Source organism: Bubalus bubalis, chromosome 3 (genome assembly GCF_019923935.1).
Source record: "Bubalus bubalis isolate 160015118507 breed Murrah chromosome 3, NDDB_SH_1, whole genome shotgun sequence".
Taxonomy (NCBI): Eukaryota; Metazoa; Chordata; class Mammalia; order Artiodactyla; family Bovidae; genus Bubalus; species Bubalus bubalis.
This window is the reverse complement of record NC_059159.1, coordinates 137,302,454-137,328,691: the sequence shown is the minus strand read 5'-3', so window position 1 is coordinate 137,328,691 and position 26,238 is coordinate 137,302,454. Positions and strand designations below refer to the sequence as shown.

Below are 26,238 nucleotides of genomic sequence, written 5' to 3'. Positions count from 1 at the left end.
AAACACTGGTAGCTCAAACACATTAAGAAATGTTCAAAAAAAAAAAAGAAAAAGAAATGTTCACTCCCTGCCAGGATGATTGAGTCTAAGAACAAAGAATTTGATATCAAAATGAATTTATTCCCAGCTCTTAGGTACCCTTTCAATAATCCCTTCAGTCTGTTATGAAAGCAGCAAACCCCATTGATGGAAGATATTATAATTTAGGCACTCTTAAAATCATGAAGCAATTATGAATAATCTATTAAGATCTGGGAATTCAGAGTTTCTTTTACTCTGAATCTGCCTCCCTGAATGTTCATATTATGTCCATTCTATTCTCTCTGTCTCTTACTTCAAAACTCAGTGACTAAGAGTTCCCTGGTGGTCTCATGGTTAGGATTTGGCATTTTCACTGCTATGGCCTGGGCTCATTCCCTAGTCAGGAAACTGAGATCCTGCAAGCCAAGTGGTGTAAGGAAAAAAAAAGTACAAAACCCAGTGATTAGTAGGAAGAAGAAAAAAAAAGGTGGTGAGTAATCTGGTGTGCAGACAATTCACGTTGGTCAGCTGAGATTTTACTCTACTGAAATAAATCCTTTAACACTGAAGTCAGGTTGTTAATACTCTCCCCTCTTTAACAATTGCATTGTTCTTTGTTTTCTTTGCTTACCAAAATTGGGTTTCTCAGTAACAGTCAAAGCAATGCACAGAGTCTTTCTATGGGCACTAAATTACTAGGCCACTGTCTAACCAACTCAATCACTTTAACAGCCTTATCGATTGCTGGTCAGTGCACAGTCTATTAGCTCTAGGTGGGAGGTATTTATATTGAAGATGGTCCAAATGACCAATTAGGTGTAATGCTATCTAGTTCCATGGCTACTTATAGCCATAGTAATAGCCCTCTCCAGTCACCATCTACCCAAGACTGCCTTAATGATGCTTCTGTCACAGTAATTCCCTCAAGGAGGCATCATTTTATCTTTTGTATTTTTCCATTATCCCAAAACACAATACCTTACTTCTTTGTCATTACCATTGGTCAATACTTATTGAATATCCATAGTTTCCATAGCTCTTTCTCTGCTGTTTGAACTTTGGACCTTTGCTGTCATAGGTCAAACTCCGTACTTGTCAATGCTTATAATCTGTGTTGAGAGGCCTTTTTTCTCCCCTCTCCGCCTTTTTTAAGTAGAAAGAAGAAAAGCGAGGTTCATAGCAAACATAGCAAGTAAATATTAATCCTAGATTCTTTGGGTTTTATTTTTAATCTTATTCAGGTATTCAAACACTAGGTTTATTTGTCCTTTAATTAAATATCTTATCTGTTCAGATCTTTTGTTACTTAATATATGTGATCATATACATACATTGTGCTGTCATACTTAACCATTAAATTTTATGATAGCAACCTAATGAGTGAAAAAAATAAGGAAACAGACCTGTTTGTTTCATCCCCAATTTCTTAAATAAAGGAAAATATATATAGATTAAAAAAAGATGGTACTGAAATATATCAAAGTCAGTAGTGGCCATCTCAGGGTAGTAAGATTTACAGATAATTTGATTTTCTTATCTGTTGTAATCCATGTTTAAATTTTTTTCTGCGATCATGATTATTACTCTTATATCAATAAAATCAGAACTTTTGAATAGAATATAGATCATGTTATGAAGAGTGTCTCTAATCTCATTTTGTCCTTGAGGACAACCAATATTCTAAGTGTATCTTTCCAGAGATATTTTAGAAATACATTTATAATCTGAAAAAAAAAATTCTTTAAAAAATAAGCTATGCAACTCTTATCATATCAAGGCTAAAGTGATTTTTTATTTTTTTGGCTGCACCCAGAGCAGCTTGCAGGCTCTCAGTTCCCTGACCTGGGATTGAATCCAGGCCACAGCAGTGAAAGCCAGAATTCTAACTATTAAGCCACCAGGGAACTCCATGAAGTGAATGTTAACCAAACTTCATTAATAAAATATGGTCAAATGAAAGTGTATGTGATGCAGAGGACTTTATGAATTATAATAGTAATCTTGCATGCTCACATATCTTTCATGAGAGATTCTTACAGAAGTATTGAACAAATCAATACTTAAGTTCTATTGGAAGGAAAAATTGTGGTTGTTCAGTTGCTAAGTTGTGTCTGACTCTTCGCAACCCCATGGACTGCAGCAACACCAGTCTTCCCTGTTCTTCACTATCTCCCGGAGTTTGCTCAAGCTCACTGAATTTGATGGCATCACCAACTGGAATCAGTGATGCCATCCAACCATCTCATCCTCTGTTGCTCTCTTCTCCTTCTGCCCTCAGTCTTTCCCAGCATCAGAATCTTTGGCAGTGAGTCGGCTCTTCTCATCAGGTGGCCAAAGTATTGGAGCTTCAGCTTCAGTATCAGTCCTTCCAACGAGTGTTCAAGGTTGATTTCCTTTAGGGTTAACTGCTTTGATCTCCTTGCAGTCCAAGGGACTTGCAACATTCTTCACCAGCACCACAGTTCAAAAGCATCAATTCTTCGGCACTCAGCCTTCTTTATGGTCCAATTCCCCCATTGGTATGTGACTACTGGAAAAACCATAGCTTTGACTATTATGGACCTTTGTCGGCAAAGTGTTGTCTCTGCTTTTTAATACTCTATCTAGGTTTGTCATAGCATTTCTAAGGAGGAAGCATCTTTTACTTTCATGGCTGCAGTCGCTGTCCACGGTGATTTTGGAACCCAGGAAAATAAAATCTGCAACTGTTTCCATTTTTTCCCCATCAATTTACCATGAAAAATCAATTTTCAGTTCTATTAGATGGAAAGATAACTAATTCCTTTAATGAATAAGTGCTTTCAAAAGAGCACTTGTAGAAAGAGGAGAATAGCCGTATACTCAGTGAAATAAAAGAAAACCAAAACCAGTTTATTCCCACATTTATTTCTCTTCATTTTTAAAAATTTTCCTGAGAAATGCGAAAAATGCTTTAGATATCATCAGTTCAGTTCAGTTGCTCAGTCGCGTCTGACTCTGCGACCCCATGAACTGCAGCACACCAGGCCTCCCTGTCCATCACCAACTCCCGGAGTTCACTCAGACTCATGTCCATCGAGTCGGTGATGCCATCCAGCTATCTCATCCTCTGTCGTCCCCTTCTCCTCCTGCCCCCAATCCCTCCCAGCATCAGAGTCTTTTCCAGTGAGTCAACTCTTCGCATGAGGTGGCCAAAGTACTGGAGTTTCAGCTTCAACATCAGTCCTTCCAATAAACACCCAGGGCTGATCTCCTTCAGAATGGACTGGTTGGATCTCCTTGCAGTCTAAGGGACTGTCAAGAGCCTTCTCCAACACCACAGTACAAAAGCATGAATTCTTTGGTGCTCAGCTTTCTTCACAATCCAACTATCACATCCATACATGACCACTGGAAAAACCATAGCCTTGACTAGATGGACCTTTGTTGGCAAAGTAATATCTCTGCTTTTGAATATGCTGTCTAGGTTGGTCATAACTTTCCTTCCAAGGAGTAAGCGTCTTTTAATTTCATGCCTGCAGTCACCATCTGCAGTGATTTTGGAGCCCCGAAAAATAAAGTCTGACACTGTTTCCACTGCTTCCCCATCTATTTCCCATGAAGTGATGGGACCAGATGCCATGATCTTTGTTTTCTGAACGTTGAGCTTTAAGCCAACTTTTTCACTCTCCACTTTCACTTTCATCAAGAGGCTTTTGAGTTCCTCTTCACTTTTTGCCATAAGGGTGGTGTCATCTGCATATCTGAGGTTATTGATATTTCTCCCGGCAATCTTGATTCCAGCTTGTGCTTCCAGCCCAGTGTTTCTCATGATGTGCTCTGCATATAAGTTGAATAAGCAGGGTGACAATATACAGCCTTGACCAGTCTGTTGTTCCATGTCCAGTTCTAACTGTTGCTTCCTGACCTGCATATAGGTTTCTCAAGAGGCAGGTGGTCTGGTATTCACATTTCTTTCAGAATTTTCCACAGTTTTTGTGATCCACACAGTCAAAGGCTTTGGCATAGTCAATAAGGCAGAAATAGATGTTTTTCTGGAACTCTCTTGCTTTTTTGATGTTCCAGCAGATGTTGGCAATATGATCTCTGGTTCCTCTGCCTTTTCTAAAACCAGCCTGAACATCTGGAAGTTCACGATTCATGTGTTGCTGAAGCCTGGCTTGGAGAATTTTGAGCATTACTTTACTAGCGTGTGAGATGAGTGCAATTGTGCAGTAGTTTGAGCATTCTTTGGCATTGCCTTTCTTTGGGATTGGAATGAAAACTGACCTTTTCCAGTCCTGTGGCCACTGCTGAGTTTTCCAGATTTGCTGGCATATTGAGTGCAGAACTTTCACAGCATCATCTTTCAGGATTTGAAACAGCTCAACTGGAATTCCATCACCTCTTACTAGCTTTGTTCATAGTGATGCTTTCTAAGGCCCACTTGACTTCACATTCCAGGATGTCTGGCTCTAGGTGAGTGATCACACCATCGTGATTATCTGGGTCGTGAAGATCTTTTTTGTACAGTTCTTTTGTGTATTCTTGCCACCTCTTCTTAATATCTTCTGCTTCTGTTAGGTCCATACCATTTCTGTCCTTTATTGAGCCCATCTTTGCATGAAATGTTCCTTTGGTATCTCTGATTTTCTTGAAGAGATCTCTGAAGTGAAGTGAAGTCGCTCAGTCGTGTCCGACTCTTTGCGACCCCGCAGACTGTAGCCCACTAGGCTTCTCCATCCATGGGATTCTCCAGGCAAGAGTACTGGAGTGGGTTGCCATTTCCTTCTCCAGGGGATCTTCCCAACCCAGGGATTGAATCCTGGTCTCCCGCATTGGAGGCAGATGCTTTAACCTCTGAGCCACCAGGGAAGAGATCTTTAGTCTTTCCCATTCTGTTGTTTTCCTCTATTTCTTTGCATTGATCGCTGAGGAAGGCTTTCTTATCTCTCCTTGCTATTCTTTGGAATTCTGCATTCAGATGCTTATATCTTTCCTTTTCTCCTTTGCTTTTCACTTCTCTTCTTTTCACAGCTATTTGTAAGGCCTCCTCGGACAGCCATTTTGCTTTTTTGCATTTCTTTTCCATGGGGATGGTCTTGATTCCTGTCTCCTGTACAATGTCACAAACCTCCATCCATAGTTCATCAGGCACTCTGTCTATCAGATCTAGTCCCTTAAGTCTATTTCTCACTTCCACTGTATAATCATAAGGGATTTGATTTAGGTTATACCTGAATGGTCTAGTGGTTTTCTCTACTTTCTTCAATTTAAGTCTGAATTTGGCAGTAAGATATCATACTTAATTTAGATATCATACTTAACTATAAAAACATACAGTGATTTCTGAGCAAAGAATGGATTTGTCTCCTTGCTTAAAGACCTGTTTATGAGTTAGGTATAAATCATGTCCATTAAAATCAGATTTTAGAAATGTATTTTGCTCTTTATTATTGCCATTTTCAAACCTTGTCAAAAGTATAATGAACCGCCATCTACCTATGACCCAGCTTCAAATTTACATTTTACTGTTCTTAAAATCAGTCACATTTTTCAGAACACTAAAAGTTCACAGATCTCTTTGTCCTGCTGCACAGGTTCATGTTTTTCTCACCTCCTAACTTTCGGAGACTTTTTTCTCTTCTTTTTTTTGGCCACACTGTGCAGCTTGCAGGACCTTAGTTCCCTACCCATGCAGCTGAAGCTGGAGTCCTAACCACTGGGCTGCCAAGGGATTCCTCTGAGAATTTTTTCTATTGATAAATTTGACTTTGTGGCTCCAATTTCTTCTCAAATGACCTAACAAATTTCCATTCTAAAGTAATGTATATGAAACAGAATCATACTTGGGGTACAGTGACCCATAGTAAACTGGCTTAAACCCATTTCCACCAAAGAAGCAGCTCAAGACGCAGACAGACCTTGTTTTTTAATTAGGGAAAAACCAAAGCTAGAACATGGACCTTTGTAAAAGGAACCTTCTATGTTAGTGTTCCAGTTTTGCTGAAAGATCTCAAATCTAGGGGATTCAGTGCTCAATGGATGAATGTAGACACAAAACCGTAACACTTGTATGAAGATGTAAAGTGCTGAAAATATTTTTCCTGTTTCCTTTCCATTTTTAAAAAAAAATCTGAATTGTGCCCTGTACTGCAGTTGTTTGAATAAAAGTTTTGTTTATTGCAAAAAAAGAAAATAAAATTTTGTCTGAACTGAATATTTAGAGTAGGCCCAAAAGGTAGTATAAAATATGACTTCATCTCTCATTCATCGTGTGTGGACTGCCATTATGATACTACAGTCAGACTTGAAATCATTAGGATTTTTTACCCAGATATAGTTGGGCTGCCAACATGGTAAGACTCTAAATTATGCAAATAATTATGGTTGCTGAACTAACACTTTCCAGACCCAACTTAATGGGGTCTCCTACCTCTCCTCTTTCAGATTACCATGGTTTTTCATTTGGGAATAAGCTTGGATTCCTTTCTCTCCCTAGCTATCACATCCAGTCAGCTGCCAAATTTCTCATGCGCTCATTTCTTTTTATTTCCATTGTCATTGTCTAATTTAGACTCTTCTTAACCTAATCTAAAATTCCATGGATGGAGGAGCCTGGTAGGCTACAGCCAATGGGGTCGCAAAGAGTCGGACATGACTGAGCGAATTTCCTTTTCTTTCTTTAACCTAACCACTGGTGTTCATGTTTCCAATCCATGCACAATATAAGGCAGATTAGTCTTCCAATAAAATGGCTCAGCTCATCCCTCTCTTTTGCCAAGTTTTTTGCCTTTCCACTTTTACTAAATTAAATAAAAGCATTCCCTCCTCTCCCTTAATGCTGATGTCCCAAGACCCCTACAGTATAGTCCTAACTCCTTATTCTCACCTGCTATTTTCACTTTTCTGCCTGCCAGTATCCTGTATTTTAAACACAGTAAATCCTCCCTGTCTTCTAAACATTCTTTGTGCTTTCCTGCTTTGCCTCTTTGCTCATGTTTCCCGCATGCTCAGGCTGGGCTATGAGAATAATCTCCATAGAATTCAGTTCCTCTCCTAGACTTAAGGAAGATTGGCTCACTGTTAACACTCATTAATTTACTTCCCTTAAGAGAGAACAAAAATCATGTGGCTTAGTTTTTACAGTATAAGAACATGTCTACAGAGATTTCAAGTAAAACTAGGCCTTGTCATTTGACAGTTGATAATTGCTTATTATCTCTAACTTTGTCATGGACAGTTACTATTAGTTAAAAATGTATTTGCACCTTTATCCTGTGTCAACTAGAATAGTGATGAAGAAAATCCAGAACGTATCTCTTTCTCTAAAAATCAAATTTCTTTTTCAGCATGTTTTTTATTTTGATGAAATCTTTGATGAGGCGTGCACTAATCAAGATATTTACATGAAGACTACTCACCCACTCATTCAGCATATTTTCAATGGGTATGATAGAAATTATTTGCTCCTCTTGCCTTTTATTTTCTATTTTCCATAAATCATATTTCTTTGTAAATAATACTTATGCTTTTCTATTATTTTGAATTAAATAGGAAATTGTGTTTTGACCTAATGAATTTAAATTAGACTCTTCTGGAAAATTCCGTGTCTCTCCTTATAGGATTCACAAGACATTTAGAAATATTCAAAATTTTCATTTACATTGATGATATTGATTCTCTATGCTTAGTGGAAAAATATAAGCTGCCAACAATATTATTTTATCAAAGTCCTTAGAATAAAAAGATGTATGTGGTTGTAATTAGTTTGAACTTTTGCTAATAGGAATTATGTATTCTAGCTATAGTTTCATTAATTTTTTTCAAGTAGGATAGATAAGTGACTGTCACTTTTCATAGATGTATTTTTTAATTTAAAAATAATTATTCACACTTAGTAAACATTAAATGGGACAGAGTAGGTACTTGGTGGGGCTCTGTTATCTATTTAAAATATGTAGTAGTCAGGTATGGGTAGAAAATGTTGGGTAGTTGATTTCAGGATATTTTTACTTTTATTTTTTAAATTGAAGTATAATTTACATACATCAAGATGCACAGATATTAAGAAGTACTTAGATTTGATGAGTTTTGATGTATCCAAGTAACCAATATCCGGAATAAGATACAGAACATTTCCATCACCCCAGAAAGTTCTCCTACCTTCACCTCCAGGTCTTATATAACCACTGACTTGCTTTCTGTCACAGTAGATTAGTTTTGTCTATTCTAAAATGTCATAGAAATAGGATCGTTATAATATATATCTTATGCCTGGCTTCTTTTGCTTATTAGCATAATGTTTTTTGATATTAGTACATGTTGCATGTAACTAGTTCTATTGCTGAGTAATATTTCCTTCTATAAATATTCCAGTTTTTTTTTAATCCATTCTTCTTTTGATGGACATTTGGGTTCTTTCCAATTTTGGAGTATTATGAATAAAACTGTATGAACATTTTTATCCAAGTCTTTTTATGGACATCTGTTAATTTATCTTGAATAAAAATCTATAAATGGAATTATCAGGTCATTGGATAGGTCTATAAGAAAGTGTCAAACAATTTTCTTTGCTCTATTTTATATTCCCAACAGCAATGTATGAGAATTGAAGTTCTGTACCCTCACCATATTTGATATGGTCAATCTTTTTTATTCTAGCCAGTTTAATGGGTATGGAACTGTATCTCATTGTGTTTTTTTCTTTTTTTTTTATAAATTTACATTCCCCAAGATCTAACACTGAGCACCGTTTCATGTGCTAATTTGGCCACTCAGATATCTTCATTTGCCTGTTTTTTGTTGTCTTTTTATTGTGGTTGTATGGAAGTTTGTATTTTTATGAACAGGTTAAAGTGAACTTTCTTTCTGGTTCAGTTTCTTATGCACCAAATTTAAGGAGTGCATTTTGAGAAAGCAGGTTTCTAAAATAAGTTAACGTTTAAATGTTAAGACATTATCAATAAAAAATAAGAGAGTTGCAAGTTAGGTGAAATTATTAGGTTAAGTTCTATAAAGTGTAGTAAGAGCTTTCTTCATTTTTTTTTTTTTTAATTTAAAGTTCATCACAGAAATGTTCAGAAGATAAGGTAGATGTTGTTTATTATTCTTATTCTGTTAGATCTTCTTCAGTGTGTTTACATTTTTCTCCTGTAATTCTTTTCCCAACTGTGACTCTGCCAGTGTATTCAAGTGCCCACACTGTTGGGAGCCATGATTTAAAAGACAAGGAGTAACCAACCAGTCTCTGCTTCTAAACAGCTTCCATTCAATTTGCTCCCATGTCTTGATTCTCACACTTCCATGATTGCTTTGCTCTTGTCAAATCATTGTTTCTTTGGTTTCTGTCTGGCTTCTGTCCTTTCTGTGTATTCATCTCTTTGTCCACTTCCAGCCTCCCCTTCTCCTGTGTCCATACATATTAATAGAATATTTTTCTTGCTACTTTTATCATCAATCCATAGGATGCCTGTATAAGAATCTAGCTACTTACTGCATAACATTGTGTTCACTCTCTGTTTAGTACTACATAGTACTAGGACTGCATAGTACATAGGATCCTATAGTACTCAGGTAATCTTGGCCTCATCTCCTCCTAAAATACACTGTGGCTGGCAGGTTGGTCTCCCAACTTTTCTGTCCACCTCTTATTTTACAGTTTTTCACACCCATCCAGCTCGTGTACACACACATACCACATGCAGGAACAGTGGCTTCCACTTAGAATCATAGGACATCAGGGCTATAAGGGGTCTTGAAAATCAAGTAGCCCAGTAATTTATTGATGAAAGTGAAAACTAAGGCCAAAAGAGGTCTTTCATGAGTCCTCCTTCAAATATTTTGCTTCTATTGATTTTGCCTCTGTTTAAACTTCCTTAATATTCTTATAAGTGATCACCACCATATTGTATGATCTTCTATTATTTATTTAGTTTTCTATTACTTCTTTTCACTGAACTTATCTTTAAGGATTAACACATTTTTTTTTTCCTCAAAGATCCTCTAAAGCACCTAACATCAGGTCTTTTTTTCCATATCTTCTACAGTTGTCTTATGGTCGTACCAGTTCCATGAAAAATTTCTATTAAAAAAACTTATATACTGCTTTGAGAATTCTTTTCCTCCTCCTATATTTTTATAAATTCTTATGTAAATTTTATATAAATTCTTTTCTTCTTCTTAATGGACTGTATATTTTATAGTTGAATTTTATGGAGGATTCTTTTTCCACCTGACTTTTGTCATTTAAAAATCTGTGTTAGCAGTTCTCTTAAAATTTAAAAGTAAATACAGATGATTCTTCCCCCAGAGGCAATGCCACTTGCTTCTCATATGGACAGACAGGTGCTGGAAAGACCTATACCATGATAGGAACTCATCAGAACCCAGGACTGTATGCTCTGGCTGCCAGAGACATCTTCAGACAACTGGAAGTGTCCCAGCCAAGAAGGCATCTTTTTGTGTGGATCAGCTTCTATGAAATCTACTGTGGACAGCTTTATGACCTTCTAAATAGAAGAAAAAGGTATGGGTATGAGTGGGAAACTGTAAATCTGTTCTTTATTCTTTTAAGCCAGAGTCCCACTGAAGCTTCAATACTTTGGTCACCTGATGCAAAGAGCCAACTCATTGGAAAAGACCCTGATGCTGGGAAAGATTGAAGGCAAAAAGAGAAGGGGGTGGCAGAGGATGAGGTGGTTAGATAGCATCATCGACTCAATGGACATGAATTTGAGCAAACTTTGGGAGATAATCTATTTCTCACTTCCACTGTATAATCATAAGGGATTTGATTTAGGTCATACCTGAATGGTCTAGTGGTTTTCCCTACTTTCTTCAATTTAAGTCTGAATTTGGCAATAAGGAGTTCATGGTCTGAGCCACAGTCAGCTCCTGGTCTTGTTTTTGTTGACTGTATAGAGCTTCTCCATCTTTGGCTGCAAAGAATGGGAGGGATTGGGCGCAGGAGGAGAAGGGGACGACAGAGGATGAGATGGCTGGATGGCATCGCTGACTCGATGGACGTGAGTCTGAGTGAACTCCGGGAGTTGGTGATGGACAGGGAGGCCTGGCATGCTGCGATTCATGGGGTTGCAAAGAGTTGGACATGACTGAGCGACTGATCTGATCTGATCTGATCTGGGAGATAATGGAGGACAGAGGAGCCTGGAGTGCTACAGTCCATGGGGTCACAAAGAATCTGACACGACTTAGTGACTGAAAAACAATAACAACCCACTGAATTGTGGGATTTAATAAGAGGCTTTGGTATACCAGTGCCCTTTTATGAATGAGAGTTTCCTGAATCAGAGGCATATTTTTTAAAACTGTTAATTCAGCTACAGGAAAATGTAAATTAGCCTTCCAGTAGTATTTTTTAAGTGATCAATATCCTAATGTTCATCAAAAGACTATGTCTCTTTTATTGTGGTCTTTGAAAAGGTTGTAATTTCAGAAAGTCAGGAAACCAACATATATTTAAATCCTTTCCTATTCTTTTGATCTATTATTATACTGGAAGAACTATAAATAATATAATATATTTCCCACTTCCTATATAATATATTCTATATTAAATATAATATATAATATATTTCCCACTTCCTCTTGTTTTTTCTCTCAGTAATCTTAGGGTAAACTTAATGATAGTTTTCTGATATCAATAAAAATAAAATATTTTCTTCACATTAGACTTTAACTCTTATAAGGCTTAAACTATTCCCTTTACAACATAATACAGTACTTTAGAAATGTATTCTTTCAGTAACAGATTTTAAATCCCTCTTATATTATTCTGGCATTAAGTTTTGCTTAGGTTGAAACATGATTTTAACTGAGTAGGACGCAACAAAGTTGTGAAGGTATCAACTAACTTGGAGAACAGGGAGGAGAGAGGGGCTAGGGGAAGTGGAGGGATAGAAGGTTTTCATGATAGAATTAACCAGACCTGAGACCTGTTGGGAGCAGCCACACCAAGTGGAGAGGAGAGAGCTGAGGCTGAGTGTGGTGGAAGTCTGCGAAAACCAAATCAAATGAAAGACACTATCCCGCTGCAAAGGTATCCAAGCCCCATAGAGTTGTCTAAAAGGTCGTGCAAGTTTCATGTTCTCCAGGCCAACACTGGAATGGGAAGTAGGGGTAAGGAGCCGCTCCAGTTCGTGGAGAGCGTGATAGGTAGGCCCCCATCACAGAGGGGCACTGCTGCTTCTGCTAAGTCACTTCAGTCGTGTCTGACTCTATGCGACCCCATAGACGGCAGCCCACCAGGCTCCCCCATCCCTGGGATTCTCTAGGCAAGAACACTGGAGTGGGTTGCCATTTCTTTCTCCAATGCGTGAAAGTGAAAATTGAGAGTGAAGTCGCTCAGTTGTGTCCGACCCTCAGCATCCCCATGGACTGCAGCCCTCCAGGCTCCTCCATCCATGGGATTTTCCAGGCAAGAGTACTGGAGTGGGGTGTAGTATAACTGGAGAGGTCACAGAAGTGGGCTTAGGCAGGCCACCATTCTATGGACTATTTCAACCAAAAAAAGGACCTTCAGTATGCCACAGTTCAGAGAACGTACTGGAGTTGGGGGTTCATTCATGACACAACTGCCAGATAAGGAAGGGTTCTACTTTGGGGTTACTTTCAGGAAGAGATGCTTTTCTTTTCTGTTCTCTGTGTTGGTTTTGAAGCTTCAAGTTAGCTTCACCACAGCTTCTCTTTCTAGCTTAATACCCTTATTTGGAGCCTTTTCCAGTCTAAAGGGCCACTTCCTTTAAAGAACAGTTGGTATAAGAATAAAAGCCTCTATTGTGCCGTGCTGTGTGTGTGTGTGGTTTGTTTCTTTGTGAGTACAGTTCTTTAATGAGTTACATCAATATATTGCCCTGTATTTCTGCTTTCTTTGATGATAGCTACAGGAATGGGGATATGCTGACTTCTGGGTAAAAGCGTCTCTGGGGCTCTCTAGAGAAAACTCACATTTACTCTGAAAATGTCTTCAGCTGGGAGATGTTAGGGTTTTGTTTTTTTTTTTTTAATGTCTTTGGTTAATTGGCTCATGTCTCTTTTTTTCGTACTTTCTGAGACTTCTGAAATGTCCTGCTTCAATGATAGCACCCTTTCTTTTTGTTTAGAGCTATTATAACTTATCCTGTTGTTTTTAAATAAAATATATTTTCTGTAAAAGGGGCTTTGACCAAGGTAGAAAGAAGTATATGTGCTCAGTCTACCTCTTCAGCTAAAAGCCAAAGTTTATAGATCTTAAAATTAACTCTTTAAAGTAGAAGATAAGTTGTCTTTATACCTTTTCATTAAAAGTTGTACAAATATACTTCTTGCTTATATGATTTGAAAATACAGCAGTACACTTTAGGCTATTCATTAGGAACTTTCTGAGGTGAGCTCAGGGAATAGGGTCTGGGAAATACGTTCAGGAATGATGTGAGGGTGCTGAAAGCTCGATCCTTTTATTCCCAAAGCCCAACTATTCCAATAGAGTTGTCTTCTGAGAGGTCATGAGCATCGATGAGGCTGTTTCCCTATCCTTCTGTAAAAATTTGGAAACTTGGGGTAAGGGATAGACAGAGAAAAACATTTTTTGAGAGAATCTTTTTATTTGGCTATGAAGTGAAATTCCAGTATTCATTTTAATCACTCTCTTACTGAGGGAGAAAATGATCTTAGTGTCTTCGATAGATGCAATACCTGCCCCTTGGCAGATCTGGTTTGATGGTGGTAGATGTAACCATTCATTACACTGTGCTCAGGCCTGAGGCTTTAGTTGCAATACCAACTCTTCCTTGCTTCCTTCAAAAATGTATCAGAACTCCTTATGTTGCAAGTAGTAAAATAAAACCATACTATAACTGGCTTAAGCATTTAGGGAAGTCATTGACTCATATAACTAACTAGAAAACCTAGAGAAGCCTTAGGGTCTTTTGACTCTAGAGGTTCAGAGATGTTATAAAGACTCAGTTTCTTTGCATTTCTGTTCTATCTCCCATGGTGTTAGCTTCATTCTAAAACAGTCTTTGTGGATGCAAAATGGCTACCACTGCTCCCAAAGCCACACGCTTTTCACTTCTATAGGGAAAAAGGAGTACCTAACAACCAGAAACTAGAACTTTATTTTGATTGGATTAGCAGAGATCCTGTATCAACTCCTGAGCCAGTCACTGTATCCAGGAATCCACTGATTGGCGTAGGTCTGGGTTAACCACTTATTCTTTTTTTTGTAGCCAAAGGTGTTGATTTATTTATGTACAGCAATCAAAGACCACCCCTGAAGCCTAGCATTGGAGTCAGGAGGTGTGGGGGTGGGCAGGGAGAAGGCATATCAATCCTACTCAATAGCAAAATGGGGGAGTGGTGGAATGGGTTACGAGGAGTCTATTACTGGAGCTCTGCCAAACCAACCATGTTCTTGTCTCTGCAGGCTCTTCGCAAGAGAAGATAGCAAGCACGTAGTACAAATAGTGGGACTTCGAGAGCTTCAGGTGGATAGCGTGGAGCTCCTCTTAGAGGTAATCTTCCTCTTTTACTACCCCACTGTAGCAGCCCAAGTACAAGGAGAGACTTCATTTTGCTGTCTCACAAGTATAATGGACTCAGATTTAGGCAAAGGGCGGACTTCCCTCATAGTTCAGTTGGTAAAGAATCTGCCTGCAGTGCAGGAGACTCCAGGTTGATTCCTGGGTCAGGAAGATCCCCTGGAGAAGGGAAAGGCTACCCACTCCAGTATTCTGGCCTGGAGAATTCCATGGATTGTACAGTCCATGGGTCTCAAAAGAGTCGGACACAGCTGAGTGACTTTCATTTCACTTAGGCAAAGGGCAATGACGAACACGCCATTTCACATTTATAAAATACAAATCCTCCTCTGAGAGGATGGCTCCTTTCTCTACAAGGTCTCAGTCCCTTGATAGTGGAAAGTAAGGCATTTGGGAAAGCCTAATGCAGGAGAGGATACTTTGGGGCCGGTTTCAAAGGCTGCTAATGTGCTTTTTTATGGTAATGGGTTCTGGTAAAGGCTGCTAGAGAGAGAGAGTCATATTTTAAATAAAAATTTTAATGGATAATACCTTCACATGGATTCAAAATTCAAAAGTTACAGTGAAAATGTTCCTTTCATTCCCTTTTCTTGAGGCAACTAATTTATTTTCTAGTTTTTTTGTTTGTCTGTCCAAAGGTACTTTACAATCGGTTTTTTTACTTTCACCCTTTTAAAACACACAACCTAGTGATTTTTTTAGTATCTTCAAACAGTTGTGCAGCTGTCACCACTCTCTAATTCCAGAACATTTTCATCCACCAAGATGAAATCTTGTACCATTAGCAGTTATTCTATTTCCCCTGCACCGTACCTGAAAACCACTAATTTCTATCTGTATGAGTTTACCTATTCTGGCCATATCTCACACAATATGTAACCTTTTGTCTCTGGCTTTTTTCACTTAGTGTAATGTTTTCAAGGTTCATCTATGTTGTTAAATGAAGTATTGATAAATGTACTTCATTCCTTTTTGTGGCTAAATAATATTCTATTGTATGGATATACCATATTTTATTCATCTATCAGTTGATGGGCATGTAGTTTCAACCTTTTGGCTATTATGAATAATGGAGCTACAAACATTCATGTACAGGTTTGTTTGTTGTTTTTTTTTTTAATTTTATTTTATTTTTAAACTTTACATAATTGTATTAGTTTTGCCAAATATCAAACATGTACAGGTTTTGTGTGGACATATGTTTTCAGATTTTTTTGAGTATATGTATAAGAGTGGAACTGCTGAGTCATACTTTTTGAGGAACTGCCAAACTGTTTTCGAAAGTGGCTGCACCACTTTATATTCCTACCAGCAGTGTAAAAAGGGGGCTATTGTTTTAAAAGCTCCCACAGTGATTCTAACATGTAGCTATCATAGTCATTCTAGTATATCCAACAAGCCTGGCTACAGTCAAAGGGAGAAGCCTGGAAGGACGAGTTGGGTACTTGACAATAACCACCTGTAGAACAGCTTCACAGTACATCCCTCTAGGGACTTTGGGTGTGTGAAATGGCAGGGTGGCCCACCATTGACACGAGTCTTTTTATAACAGTTTCTTTTTTTTTCGGACAAATAAAGGCTGGGACCTTGTATTTGTGTGATTATCAGACTCCTGAGTCCTGTCCAAAATCCAAGGATGGCACCTTTTGTGGCTGTTTTTAACAGTCACCTGAGAGCCAAGACCCTCTTTCCAATTATCTCAGAGGCAGATGCAGAACAAAAGTGGGTGGGACATGTTGAAGGGCTCCCTTGAGACTGTTGACTATTCTTGACCGATCCAGAGCTCCCTCCACAGCAGAGTCCTAAGGAGAGCGTTTCTCATACGCCTGTTCCCTGTGGTCTTCATGCCCCCACTTCCCCTAGTCATTCCTTTATTTGGCTGGGAGTCTCAGCAGAGTTGGTCCTCATGATGCTGTTGTCCCTGGAAATTAGACCAATTGAATGGGAAAGGATCAAACACTAAAAGGAAGCCCCTTTTCCTTGGCTATGGGTCATAACTGTGTTAGTGGGCAATCTAGTGTCAAATCACTCTCACCCTGGAAGAGTTTATAGCACTGCTCTGTCCTAAGGTGTATTTTCTAAGACCACCAGAGAGAAGTTTCTTGTTAGTGAACATATTGCCGTTATTGCCATATACCCTCAGTCTGTAATACATATGAGGTAGTACAAGAAGGAAGCCAGCTGAGATCAAGGTGGAAAGTTGATATAAATTATGGATCTCTGACATGGCTACCCTCATAAACATTTACTGAGTTGGAACAACAGCACTTGCTAACTCAGGTGTCACCGTTCCCCCCACTCATGTATCACCTATGCGTTTGCTCAGGTGTCACCCTCAGGTGTCACCTCACAGATCACCCACAGGCTCACAGGCATGGCTGCTTGTTGCCTGCCTGCACAACTAGCGGCTTCATTTTTCACACAGGATTGTCCTTCCTCCAAGAGGTTTCTCCTTCCAGGTATATTTATTACCTGGTCTTAACAATCCAGGCACCAGGGTTTCCCTGCCTTTATAGAGGACTTGCTGATTCATCCAGATTTGGAATCAAGATTTTGTCAGGCAAACGATGGGCGTTTTTTAGTTATATAGGTTTTCAGGTTTTTAAGTCTTTCTTACAGACATTTCATGTACTTATAGGTATCCATTCCCAAACTTCTAATAAATCTGCTTCATGTTTTAGTGCTGCCTTGGCTGTGATTGGTAGCAGAGGCCCACAGAGCAGAGCTTCCCTAAGATAAGTCTCAGTCATATGCCGGTGATAGAGACTTAGTCTATACACGGTGCCTCTTCTGCTCAAGTGCTCATAGCCCATCTTTGGTATTTGTGCTGGAAGCTTGGTGATTAAAGCCTGGATGGAGCTGGGTCCGCACCCATGTGTCCTTGCGCACGTCTTTTACCTTTCTGAGCCTGAAACATGTGGATATTATGTGATTGGGTTGGGTGATAGAGAAGGAAATGAGATAATGTACATATAATGCTTACTGGGATGCTAGTTGAATTTGTCATGTCTGTTATTCTTTTTTTTTTTTAATACCTTTATCTATTTGGCAGTATCGGGGGTCTTAGTTGTGGCATGAGGATCTTTAGTTATAGCATGTGACCTCTTAGTTGCAGCATGTGGGATCTAGTTCCCTCAACAGGAATCAATCCCAGGCCCACTGAATTGGGAGCATTAAGTCTTAGACACTGGACCATCAGGGAAGTCCCCACATCTATTAATCTTATTAATAAATCCCCAAATATTTTCCAGTGCCACAGAATTCAACAGTTGTCTCTCCTTTGTATTGTAGCAGGTCCCCATTTTACTACTCATATAACATGTTTGTCTAAAGTCTAGATTAAGAAACTTGCCCAGTAGACTTTATTAGGAAGGAGGACTTGGAAAAGAAAGAGGTAGTGAGAGAAATGGGAGGCCTGTGATTTTTAAGGTGATGTGTAATTTTATTCTGTTTCTTGACTTGCATTTCTCTCAAATAGATTGTCTCTTTTTGTTCTTTATCCTCTTCTTTTCCTTTTCCTTCCTTCCTTCTTTTTTAAAACTTTTAATTGTACTTGGGAGCCATGGAATCTCATGTTGATCCATAAAGCTCTATTTCTCCATAGATCTCTGATTATTTTACATTTTTTAAAAGAAATAGTTTATGTTTTGGAAGTTTACACAAATATGTTAGTTCTTTAGTGTATATTTTTAATTAGTATTTATTGGAACTTATATGTGCTAATCGTAGTACTAAGTGCTTTACTATGTCTTATCTCTTTTTGGTCTCAAAAATAACTTATGAAATTACCATTGTTTAGGTAAGAAACTGAGGCCCGGAAAAGTTAAGTGATTTTCAAGAGTTCAGACAACCATACTGTCAGAACTGGCATGTGAACCCAGACAGTTTAACTTCATATTTTGTTTTTAACTGCTACACTTGAGTTGTATGCCACTTACAAAAGTTTGTCTGATGATCTTTGCAGACTGCCTCATTTTTACTCCTCAGAGCTCAGCTGCTTTATTCCACAGTTTCTGAAAAACATGGTGATTGCAGACTGCTACTGAGGCTGAGGAAACTGGACCATAGACCAGAAATTCCCTCTTGTTTTCCTAAAAGGCATTTAGTCAGGAAAGGTCGTGCCAACATGTTAGATTTTCTGAGATGCACTCACAGATACCTAGTACATCGTGGTGAATAAGGTGTACTGAAAAGTCAGACATAAAACTCTATAACAGAACCTTGGAAGACAGTCGTTCTTAACTCCCCTGGGGATGCCACAAGGCCACCCCTTGAGCTTCCTGTCAGTTCCTGACTAGGTATGACCTTGAGGCCTCTCTGAACTCTAGATTCCAGCAGAAGTAGCATCATTGCTGCCATCATGTGGCAGAGGGTACCTGGCTTCTATCCCTAGCCTGACCATATGCTGCCTGTGTGACCTTGGATAATTCATTTAACTTCTCCTTTATCTATAAAGCATATCGCTTACACAAATCACAAATGTAGACATTTAAAAGATCTCTGTTTCTTCATGAAGTTTGTAAAAGGCTGTGTGTGTGTGTGTGTGTGTGTGTGTATCAAAAGAGCTGTGAGAACCCTGAAACTCTGGGAGGAGGAAATGCACCAGAATCTTTTTAACTCTGAAGTTATAGAAGGTATATATTTTCATTTTTATATTTTTCCTGTATTTTCTAAGTTTTCCACAGTAAGCTTGTCTTTCTAATGAAAAAAGAGAAGTTTAATAAAAATAATACAGATTTAAAGTAATCCATCATCTTTGCATTATAATCTTTGAAAATGTGAAATCAGAATGATAGGAAAGGCCAGGATAAGGAAGTACATTTAAACTAGATGGTTCACAGGAATTCCCTGCCAGTCCAGTGGTGAGAACTTGACACTTTTCACTGCCGTGGCTCCAAGTTCAATCGCTGGTCAGGGAACAGAGATTCTGCAAGCTTCATGGCATAGATAGATAAGTAAACCAGATGGTTCAGTCATAGATCTGGTCTTAAGTGACCTAGCCAGCATCCAGCCTTATTTATCAGTATTTTGGGGGAAGATTTTTTGTTGTTGTTGTTGTTTGGCACTTAACCACAACCAGTATAAGGGATACTTTTCTAACTCTTCCCATTTCTGATTAGCAGCAACAAGCTGTCCATGCAGTTGATAATCCAGTTTTGTAAATTAACAAGTTCTGCTCTTTACAAAAGGATTCATAAGGTAGTCCCTTTAAGCTTTTAGCAAGCTATTTACAAAATGAGTGCATTTAAAATCTGGTTCTAAGATACAAATCTAAATCGCACAGGTAATCTTTAGAGACATAACTTATCACTTAGGCCATGAAGAAACTTAATATTTAGTTAATTTTTTTTTAAGTACTTACCCCTGCTAGTTAAGGTATATTATAAACTATTGTTGAAGTTTGACTCTGTCAACTTTTGAACTCTTAATTTGGAAGCGGTAGCCATGTTCAATATGATAAAAATTAAAATTCTGAGAGATTGAGGAAAAATGAGATAGGACTTCCTTTAGTCTAGTTCACACTGCAAATAGATGAATTTATCATAAGTGACCCCACAATGTAGTGGAAACCACATGGGCTTTGGAATCAGCCACACTTGGCACTAGATGTAGAATTTGGTTCTGCCACAAAACAGCTATTTGTGAGCAAGTCAACCTTTGAATTTATTCCTCAGTTATAAACTGAGCATAATAATCATACTCACCTCATCTTAGGCTACTGTGAGGATTCTATCAAATATTTTTAAAGTCCATCACCTATTTGATTTTCAGTAATTAACACTTCCCCAAATCAGGGCAGCATATTCATATATGGCTGTGTTTTCAGTGGTGTGAGGCCATTCCTGAGGCTTCACCTCTGCTCCCCCATTCCTTTGTGGTCGAAGGGACCCACACTAGTCTTCACTCCCATTTGAAGGGGCAGTGGTCTCCAGGGTAATCATGGGCTCGTAGCAATTGCGATAACTCATCACTTCTGTGTTTCCACATGTCAGGCCTGGTCTCCTTTATGACTGCATTGTGGTGGAACAGGTGGATGTGATTATTCATTCTGGGATGCACATTTCTGTCCTTCGCTTCAGTTACTACAACAGATGGGTATTATGGGACCTTACTCTGGAGCCAAGTTATGCCCTGTGGAGTTGAGTCAGGATAAATCCATCAAAGATATTAAAAAGAGTGTATGAGATCAAGAAGTAAATTAGCTCTTGAGCTGTTGAATGTTCTCCCTCAAGATTAGTTTTCCACATTGTTGTCGTTGCTCTTGGGTACTTACTTTTTGTGATTTAGTGTTTAGGCAGTTTTCTACATAGAGGGAAAAGACTGCAGTATACTGACAAATTTCTGTCTGGTCTCTGCTGCTCTCAGCCAACTCTTAGGAGCCAGAGGGCTTTGTTTACTCCATGCAGAAGTCACCCTATGGATTTTATTTTCAGGTGATCCTCAAGGGCAGCAAGGAGCGCAGCACCAGGGCCACTGGAGTTAATGCAGACTCCTCTCGCTCTCACGCTATCATCCAAATTCAGATCAAAGATTCAGCCAAGAGGACATTTGGCAGGTGAGCTGGAAATATGCAGGGAACTGCATTGTCTGCCTTTCCTTAATGTGACTTTGAAATATGTGTTGTCAACAACAGGACATCCTGCCCCATAGAGTTCTTTATTTCAGGGATACGCCATAGAGTTATTAACTCTGAAATAAATCATTGTACCAAAGTGCCACCAGTTGATTAACCATGAAGTAATGACCTATTGTTGGTCAACTCTAAGTTATTAAAAGGAACATTGATTGCTTCTAGTGTGAAACACAGTATCAGCAGAGGAATAGTAGGAAATGCATCTCAGAGAGCTTACAGGTCAAAAAAAAAGGAAAATTAATCCATCCTTCTTGAAAGAAGCCATACGACAGATGGGTACATTCATCGCCTCTCTGGTACTATCTTAGCATCACTCTGCCACAGTGATGGATGAGCCTATCTCACCTCTGAGTAATGAGTCTTTTGGGGGGTGGGGAGCTGGAAAGCAGCCCACAAAAGTCTCTATTTAATTATCTAAGTGGTCACCTAAGTGATTTGCATTGTAGTCATTTAGCCTTATGGGAAGAATGTTTAATTAATTTCAATCATACTTTCTCACAAATGGTTAAAGCCAACAAGAGTGTAAGTGAACAGTGCCAGCTATAACTGACAGATTAAAATCTTGCGATACTTTTGGAAAACTGACAGTAATGTCTTTAACTTTCCTGAGGATGGGCCTGTGTTGATTTCTTCCTGCCATCACAAAATGTTGGCTGATATAAAAAGAAACCAAAGCCCCAAAGAAGTTTTGCCTGCTGTGTCTGTTCTCTAGGATCTCTTTCATTGACTTGGCTGGCAGTGAAAGAGCAGCGGATGCCAGAGACTCAGATAGACAGACAAAGATGGAAGGCGCGGAAATAAACCAGAGTCTTCTGGCTGTAAGTTGTTTAAACCTTTCATCTAAAAGTCCTTCTTGAGAGATTATGCACATCTTTACATGCAGCCAAAGTGGGTGAGGGTGGGTTGGAATAAGGCAGTGGAATTCCAGGGTTGGAGTTGGAGGCTGCCCAGTCAGATTCTCGACAGTTCTAGACAGCTCTTCCTCTCTCCCTGCCTTCTCTTCCTCTGGTCAGTCCTGCCAGTTAGAAACAAAGAAGTATTTCTGCAGTTGCATGAATGGTTCACTTAAGTACATTTTCTGCTCTCATCAAGTTTTAAAATTACCATCAGGAGGTACAGAATGTCTGATTATCTCTTCTTGTGATTTTGAGAATTAAGGAAGAGTCAAGTGTTATCAATCTAATTCCTCCATTATTATGTTTCCTATCAACTTTTATGCCTTGTGGTTTAGCAACCGTCAGTGAGCATTACTTTTATCCCATTGCTTTACTAGGGATTCCAAAATGGTGATATTCTAATTCTAATATTCCTTCTGTATTTATTAGCTGGAAAGAACTTTCCCCCAACTATCTGATTATCCTGAAGTATAACTCATGCAATGGAGGCAAGATAAATGCTTGATTCTTTGCCTTTACTCACCAATTTTCAGAATGAGTTGATGTCCTGGTAACCTGAACATGACCATGAGTTTGTTGTTCTTTAATTTTTTTGTTTGTTTTTGTATTATAAACTCATTGTCCTTTTTTTTTACTTTTTAATTTATACATTTTTGGCCATTATGTTCCTGTGTCTTTTTGACACAACCCTACTAGTCCCTGGCTTTCTAGTATGAAAAAATGTTGTAGGCTTGTACATTTTTTCCCCCAGAACTAAAATCAGCCTTTCTTCAACAAGCCTTGGTTTTAGAGGGAAATGGTAGTTAGGGAGCATTTAGGAGTGCTAGTGGTGCTTATCACCACTGGGTTAGTTCTTTTTTTTTTTTTTTTTTTTAATTTTATTTTATTTTTAAACTTTACAATATTGTATTAGTTTTGCCAAATATCGAAATGAATCCAACACAGGTATACATGTGTTCCCCATCCTGAACCCTCCTCCCTCCTCCCTCCCCATTCCATCCCTCTGGGTCGTCCCAGTGCACCAGCCCCAAGCATCCAGTATCGTGCATTGAACCTGGACTGGCGACTCGTTTCATACATGATATTATACATGTTTCAATGCCATTCTCCCAAATCTTCCCACCCTCTCCCTCTCCCACAGAGTCCATAAGACTGATCTATACATCAGTGTCTCTTTTGCTGTCTCGTACACAGGGTTATCTTTCTAAATTCCATATATATGTGTTAGTATACTGTATTGGTGTTTTTCTTTCTGGCTTACTTCACTCTGTATAATAGGCTCCAGTTTCATCCGCCTCATTAGAACTGATTCAAATGAATTCTTTTTAATGGCTGAGTAATACTCCATTGTGTATATGTACCACAGCTTTCTTATCCATTCATCTGCTGATGGACGTCTAGGTTGCTTCCATGTCCTGGCTATTATAAACAGTGCTGCGATGAACATTGGGGTACACGTGTCTCTTTCCCTTCTGGTTTCCTCAGTGTGTATGCCCAGCAGTGGGATTGCTGGATCATAAGGCAGTTCTATTTCCAGTTTTTTAAGGAATCTCCACACTGTTCTCCATAGTGGCTGTACTAGTTTGCATTCCCACCAACAGTGTAAGAGGGTTCCCTTTTCTCCACACCCTCTCCAGCATTTATTGCTTGTAGACTTTTGGATCGCAGCTATTCTGACTGGTGTGAAATGGTACCTCACAGTGGTTTTGATTTGCATTTCTCTGATAATGAGTGACGTGGAGCATCTTTTCATGTGTTTGTTAGCCATCTGTATGTCTTCTTTGGAGAAATGTCTATTTAGTTCTTTGGCCCATTTTTTGATTGGGTTATTTATTTTTCTGGAGTTGAGCTGTAGGAGTTGCTTGTATATTCTCGAGATTAGTTGTTTGTCAGTTGCTTCATTTGCTATTATTTTCTCCCATTCTGAAGGCTGCCTTTTCACCTTGCTAATAGTTTCCTTTGTTGTGCAGAAGCTTTTAAGTTTAATTAGGTCCCATTTGTTTATTTTTGCTTTTATTTCCAATATTCTGGGAGGTGGGTCATAGAGGATCCTGCTCTGATGTGTATGTCGGAGAGTGTTTTGCCTATGTTCTCCTCTAGGAGTTTTATAGTTTCTGGTCTTACATTTAGATCTTTAATCCATTTTGAGTTTATTTTTGTGTATGGTGTTAGAAAGTGGTCTAGTTTCATTCTTTTACAAGTGGTTGACCAGTTTTCCCAGCACCACTTGTTAAAGAGATTGTCTTTAATCCATTGTATATTCTTGCCTCCTTTGTCAAAGATAAGGTGTCCATAGGTGCGTGGATTTATCTCTGGGCTTTCTATTTTGTTCCATTGATCTATAATTCTGTCTTTGTGCCAGTACCATACTGTCTTGATAACTGTGGCTTTGTAGTTAGAGCCTGAAGTCAGGTAGGTTGATTCCTCCAGTTCCATTCTTCTTTCTCAAGATAGCTTTGGCTATTCGAGGTTTTTTGTATTTACATACAAATTGTGAAATTATTTGTTCTAGCTCTGTGAAGAATACCGTTGGTAGCTTGATAGGGATTGCATTGAATCTATAAATTGCTTTGGGTAGTATACTCATTTTCACTATATTGATTCTTCCAATCCATGAACATGGTATATTTCTCCATCTATTAGTGTCCTCTTTGATTTCTTTCACCAGTGTTTTATAGTTTTTTATATATAGGTCTTTAGTTTCCTTAGGTAGATATATTCCTAAGTATTTTATTCTTTCCATTGCAATGGTGAATGGAATTGTTTCCTTAATTTCTCTTTTGGGTTAGTTCTTACTTCTAGGTCTTTTTGATGGACAGAGAAGGGAAAAGTGTATCATGGATTCATACTAATAAATTAATTAAAAATTAAGACTACAGGGTTTTTGCTTAGCTTTTTTGAATTTATATTTCTCTCCCTTTTCTCTTATGCTAAAATTCTTAGTTCCTAACAACATTAATATAATTTATTTGCTCTACCTCAATATGTATGTATACCAAAATAATAGTATATTAATTTTAATATGATTACTGAATTCAGATTAAGATTTCTTTGCAGTTGTCCTTTCTACCCTTGATGTATAGTCATAATATTATATTGCAAAGTCTCTTTAAATAATTCTGTGTGTTTAAGCTCACCAATTTTGTATTCAGTTAAAGAAAAATTATAAAGTAAGCCACATTCAGAGAAGGCTAGTGTTCATCTCGGTCCCCTCACTCCTGTCATCCCCCTCCCCTTAGGTAACCATTTTCTACCATGTTTGTTTGTACTCACCCCTTTCTCATGGGAAAAAAGAAAAGAAAAGGCGAGCATACTGTTAACACTGCTCTGCAGTTTGCTTTTTTCACTTAACAGCATCCTGGAGCTCATTCATGACTGTTAAGGACCCCCATTCCTTTTTAGTACTGCCCTGTTTCTATCCACGTTAAGTCTTTTTGATTAGAACTGAAATCTCCTACTGGACACATTACCCTCAGGTCTCATGAGGGGTACATTGAGCGGCTGAGAGAGGTGAGAGAGTCAGCATCTTTTTATTATCATTTTAAAATTTTGAATAATTTTAGATTTCAAAAAAGCTTTGAAAATAAACATGTAGCATTCCTTCACCTAGCCTTCTCAGTGTTAACATTTTATATAACTATAGCAATTTAAATCAGGAAATGAACATTAAAACAATTCTATTAACTGTCCACAGACCTTGTTTGAATTTCATCAGTGTCCCACTCATGTCCTTTTTCGGGTCTAGGATTCTGTTACCTTTAGTTGTCATGGCTCTGTATGTAGTCTCCTCAGTTTTTGTCAATCTTGACCTTTAACACCTTTGAAAAATGCTGACCAGTTATTTTGCAGACTGTCTGAATTTGGGTTTGTGTAATGTTTTCTCATTATTAGGTTGAGATAATGAATTTTTAGCAAGAATAGCACAGAAGTTGTACCCTTCTCAGTGTATTGTCAGAGAAGGCAATGGCACCCCACTCCAGTACTCTTGCCTGGAAACTCCCATGGAGGGAGGAGCCTGGTAGGCTGCAGTCATGGGGTCGCTAGGAGTCGGACACGACTGAGCAACTTCACTTTCACTTTTCACTTTCATGCATTGGGGAAGGAAATGGCAACCCACTCCAGTGTTCTTGCCTGGAGAATCCCAGGGACGGCAGAACCTAGTAGGCTGCCATCCGTGGGGTCGCACAGA

At 38.6% G+C, this 26,238-nt stretch overlaps 1 protein-coding gene across 5 annotated transcripts in view; it reads left to right on the top strand.

Moving 5' to 3' along the window:
• Positions 1 to 26,238, top strand: part of KIF24 (kinesin family member 24) — a 73,159-nt gene that overhangs the window by 29,362 nt on the left and 17,559 nt on the right. For 4 of the 5 annotated variants that reach the window (XM_025281907.3, XM_025281908.3, XM_025281906.3 and 1 more), the window contains exons 5-9: positions 7,332 to 7,429; positions 10,292 to 10,507; positions 14,405 to 14,492; positions 20,954 to 21,075; positions 21,866 to 21,971. In XM_025281907.3, the coding sequence (XP_025137692.3) occupies positions 7,332 to 7,429; positions 10,292 to 10,507; positions 14,405 to 14,492; positions 20,954 to 21,075; positions 21,866 to 21,971 (630 nt within the window). The remainder of the gene's footprint in view (positions 1 to 7,331; positions 7,430 to 10,291; positions 10,508 to 14,404; positions 14,493 to 20,953; positions 21,076 to 21,865; positions 21,972 to 26,238) is intronic. The other variant, XM_044940198.2, reaches the window with a different exon arrangement.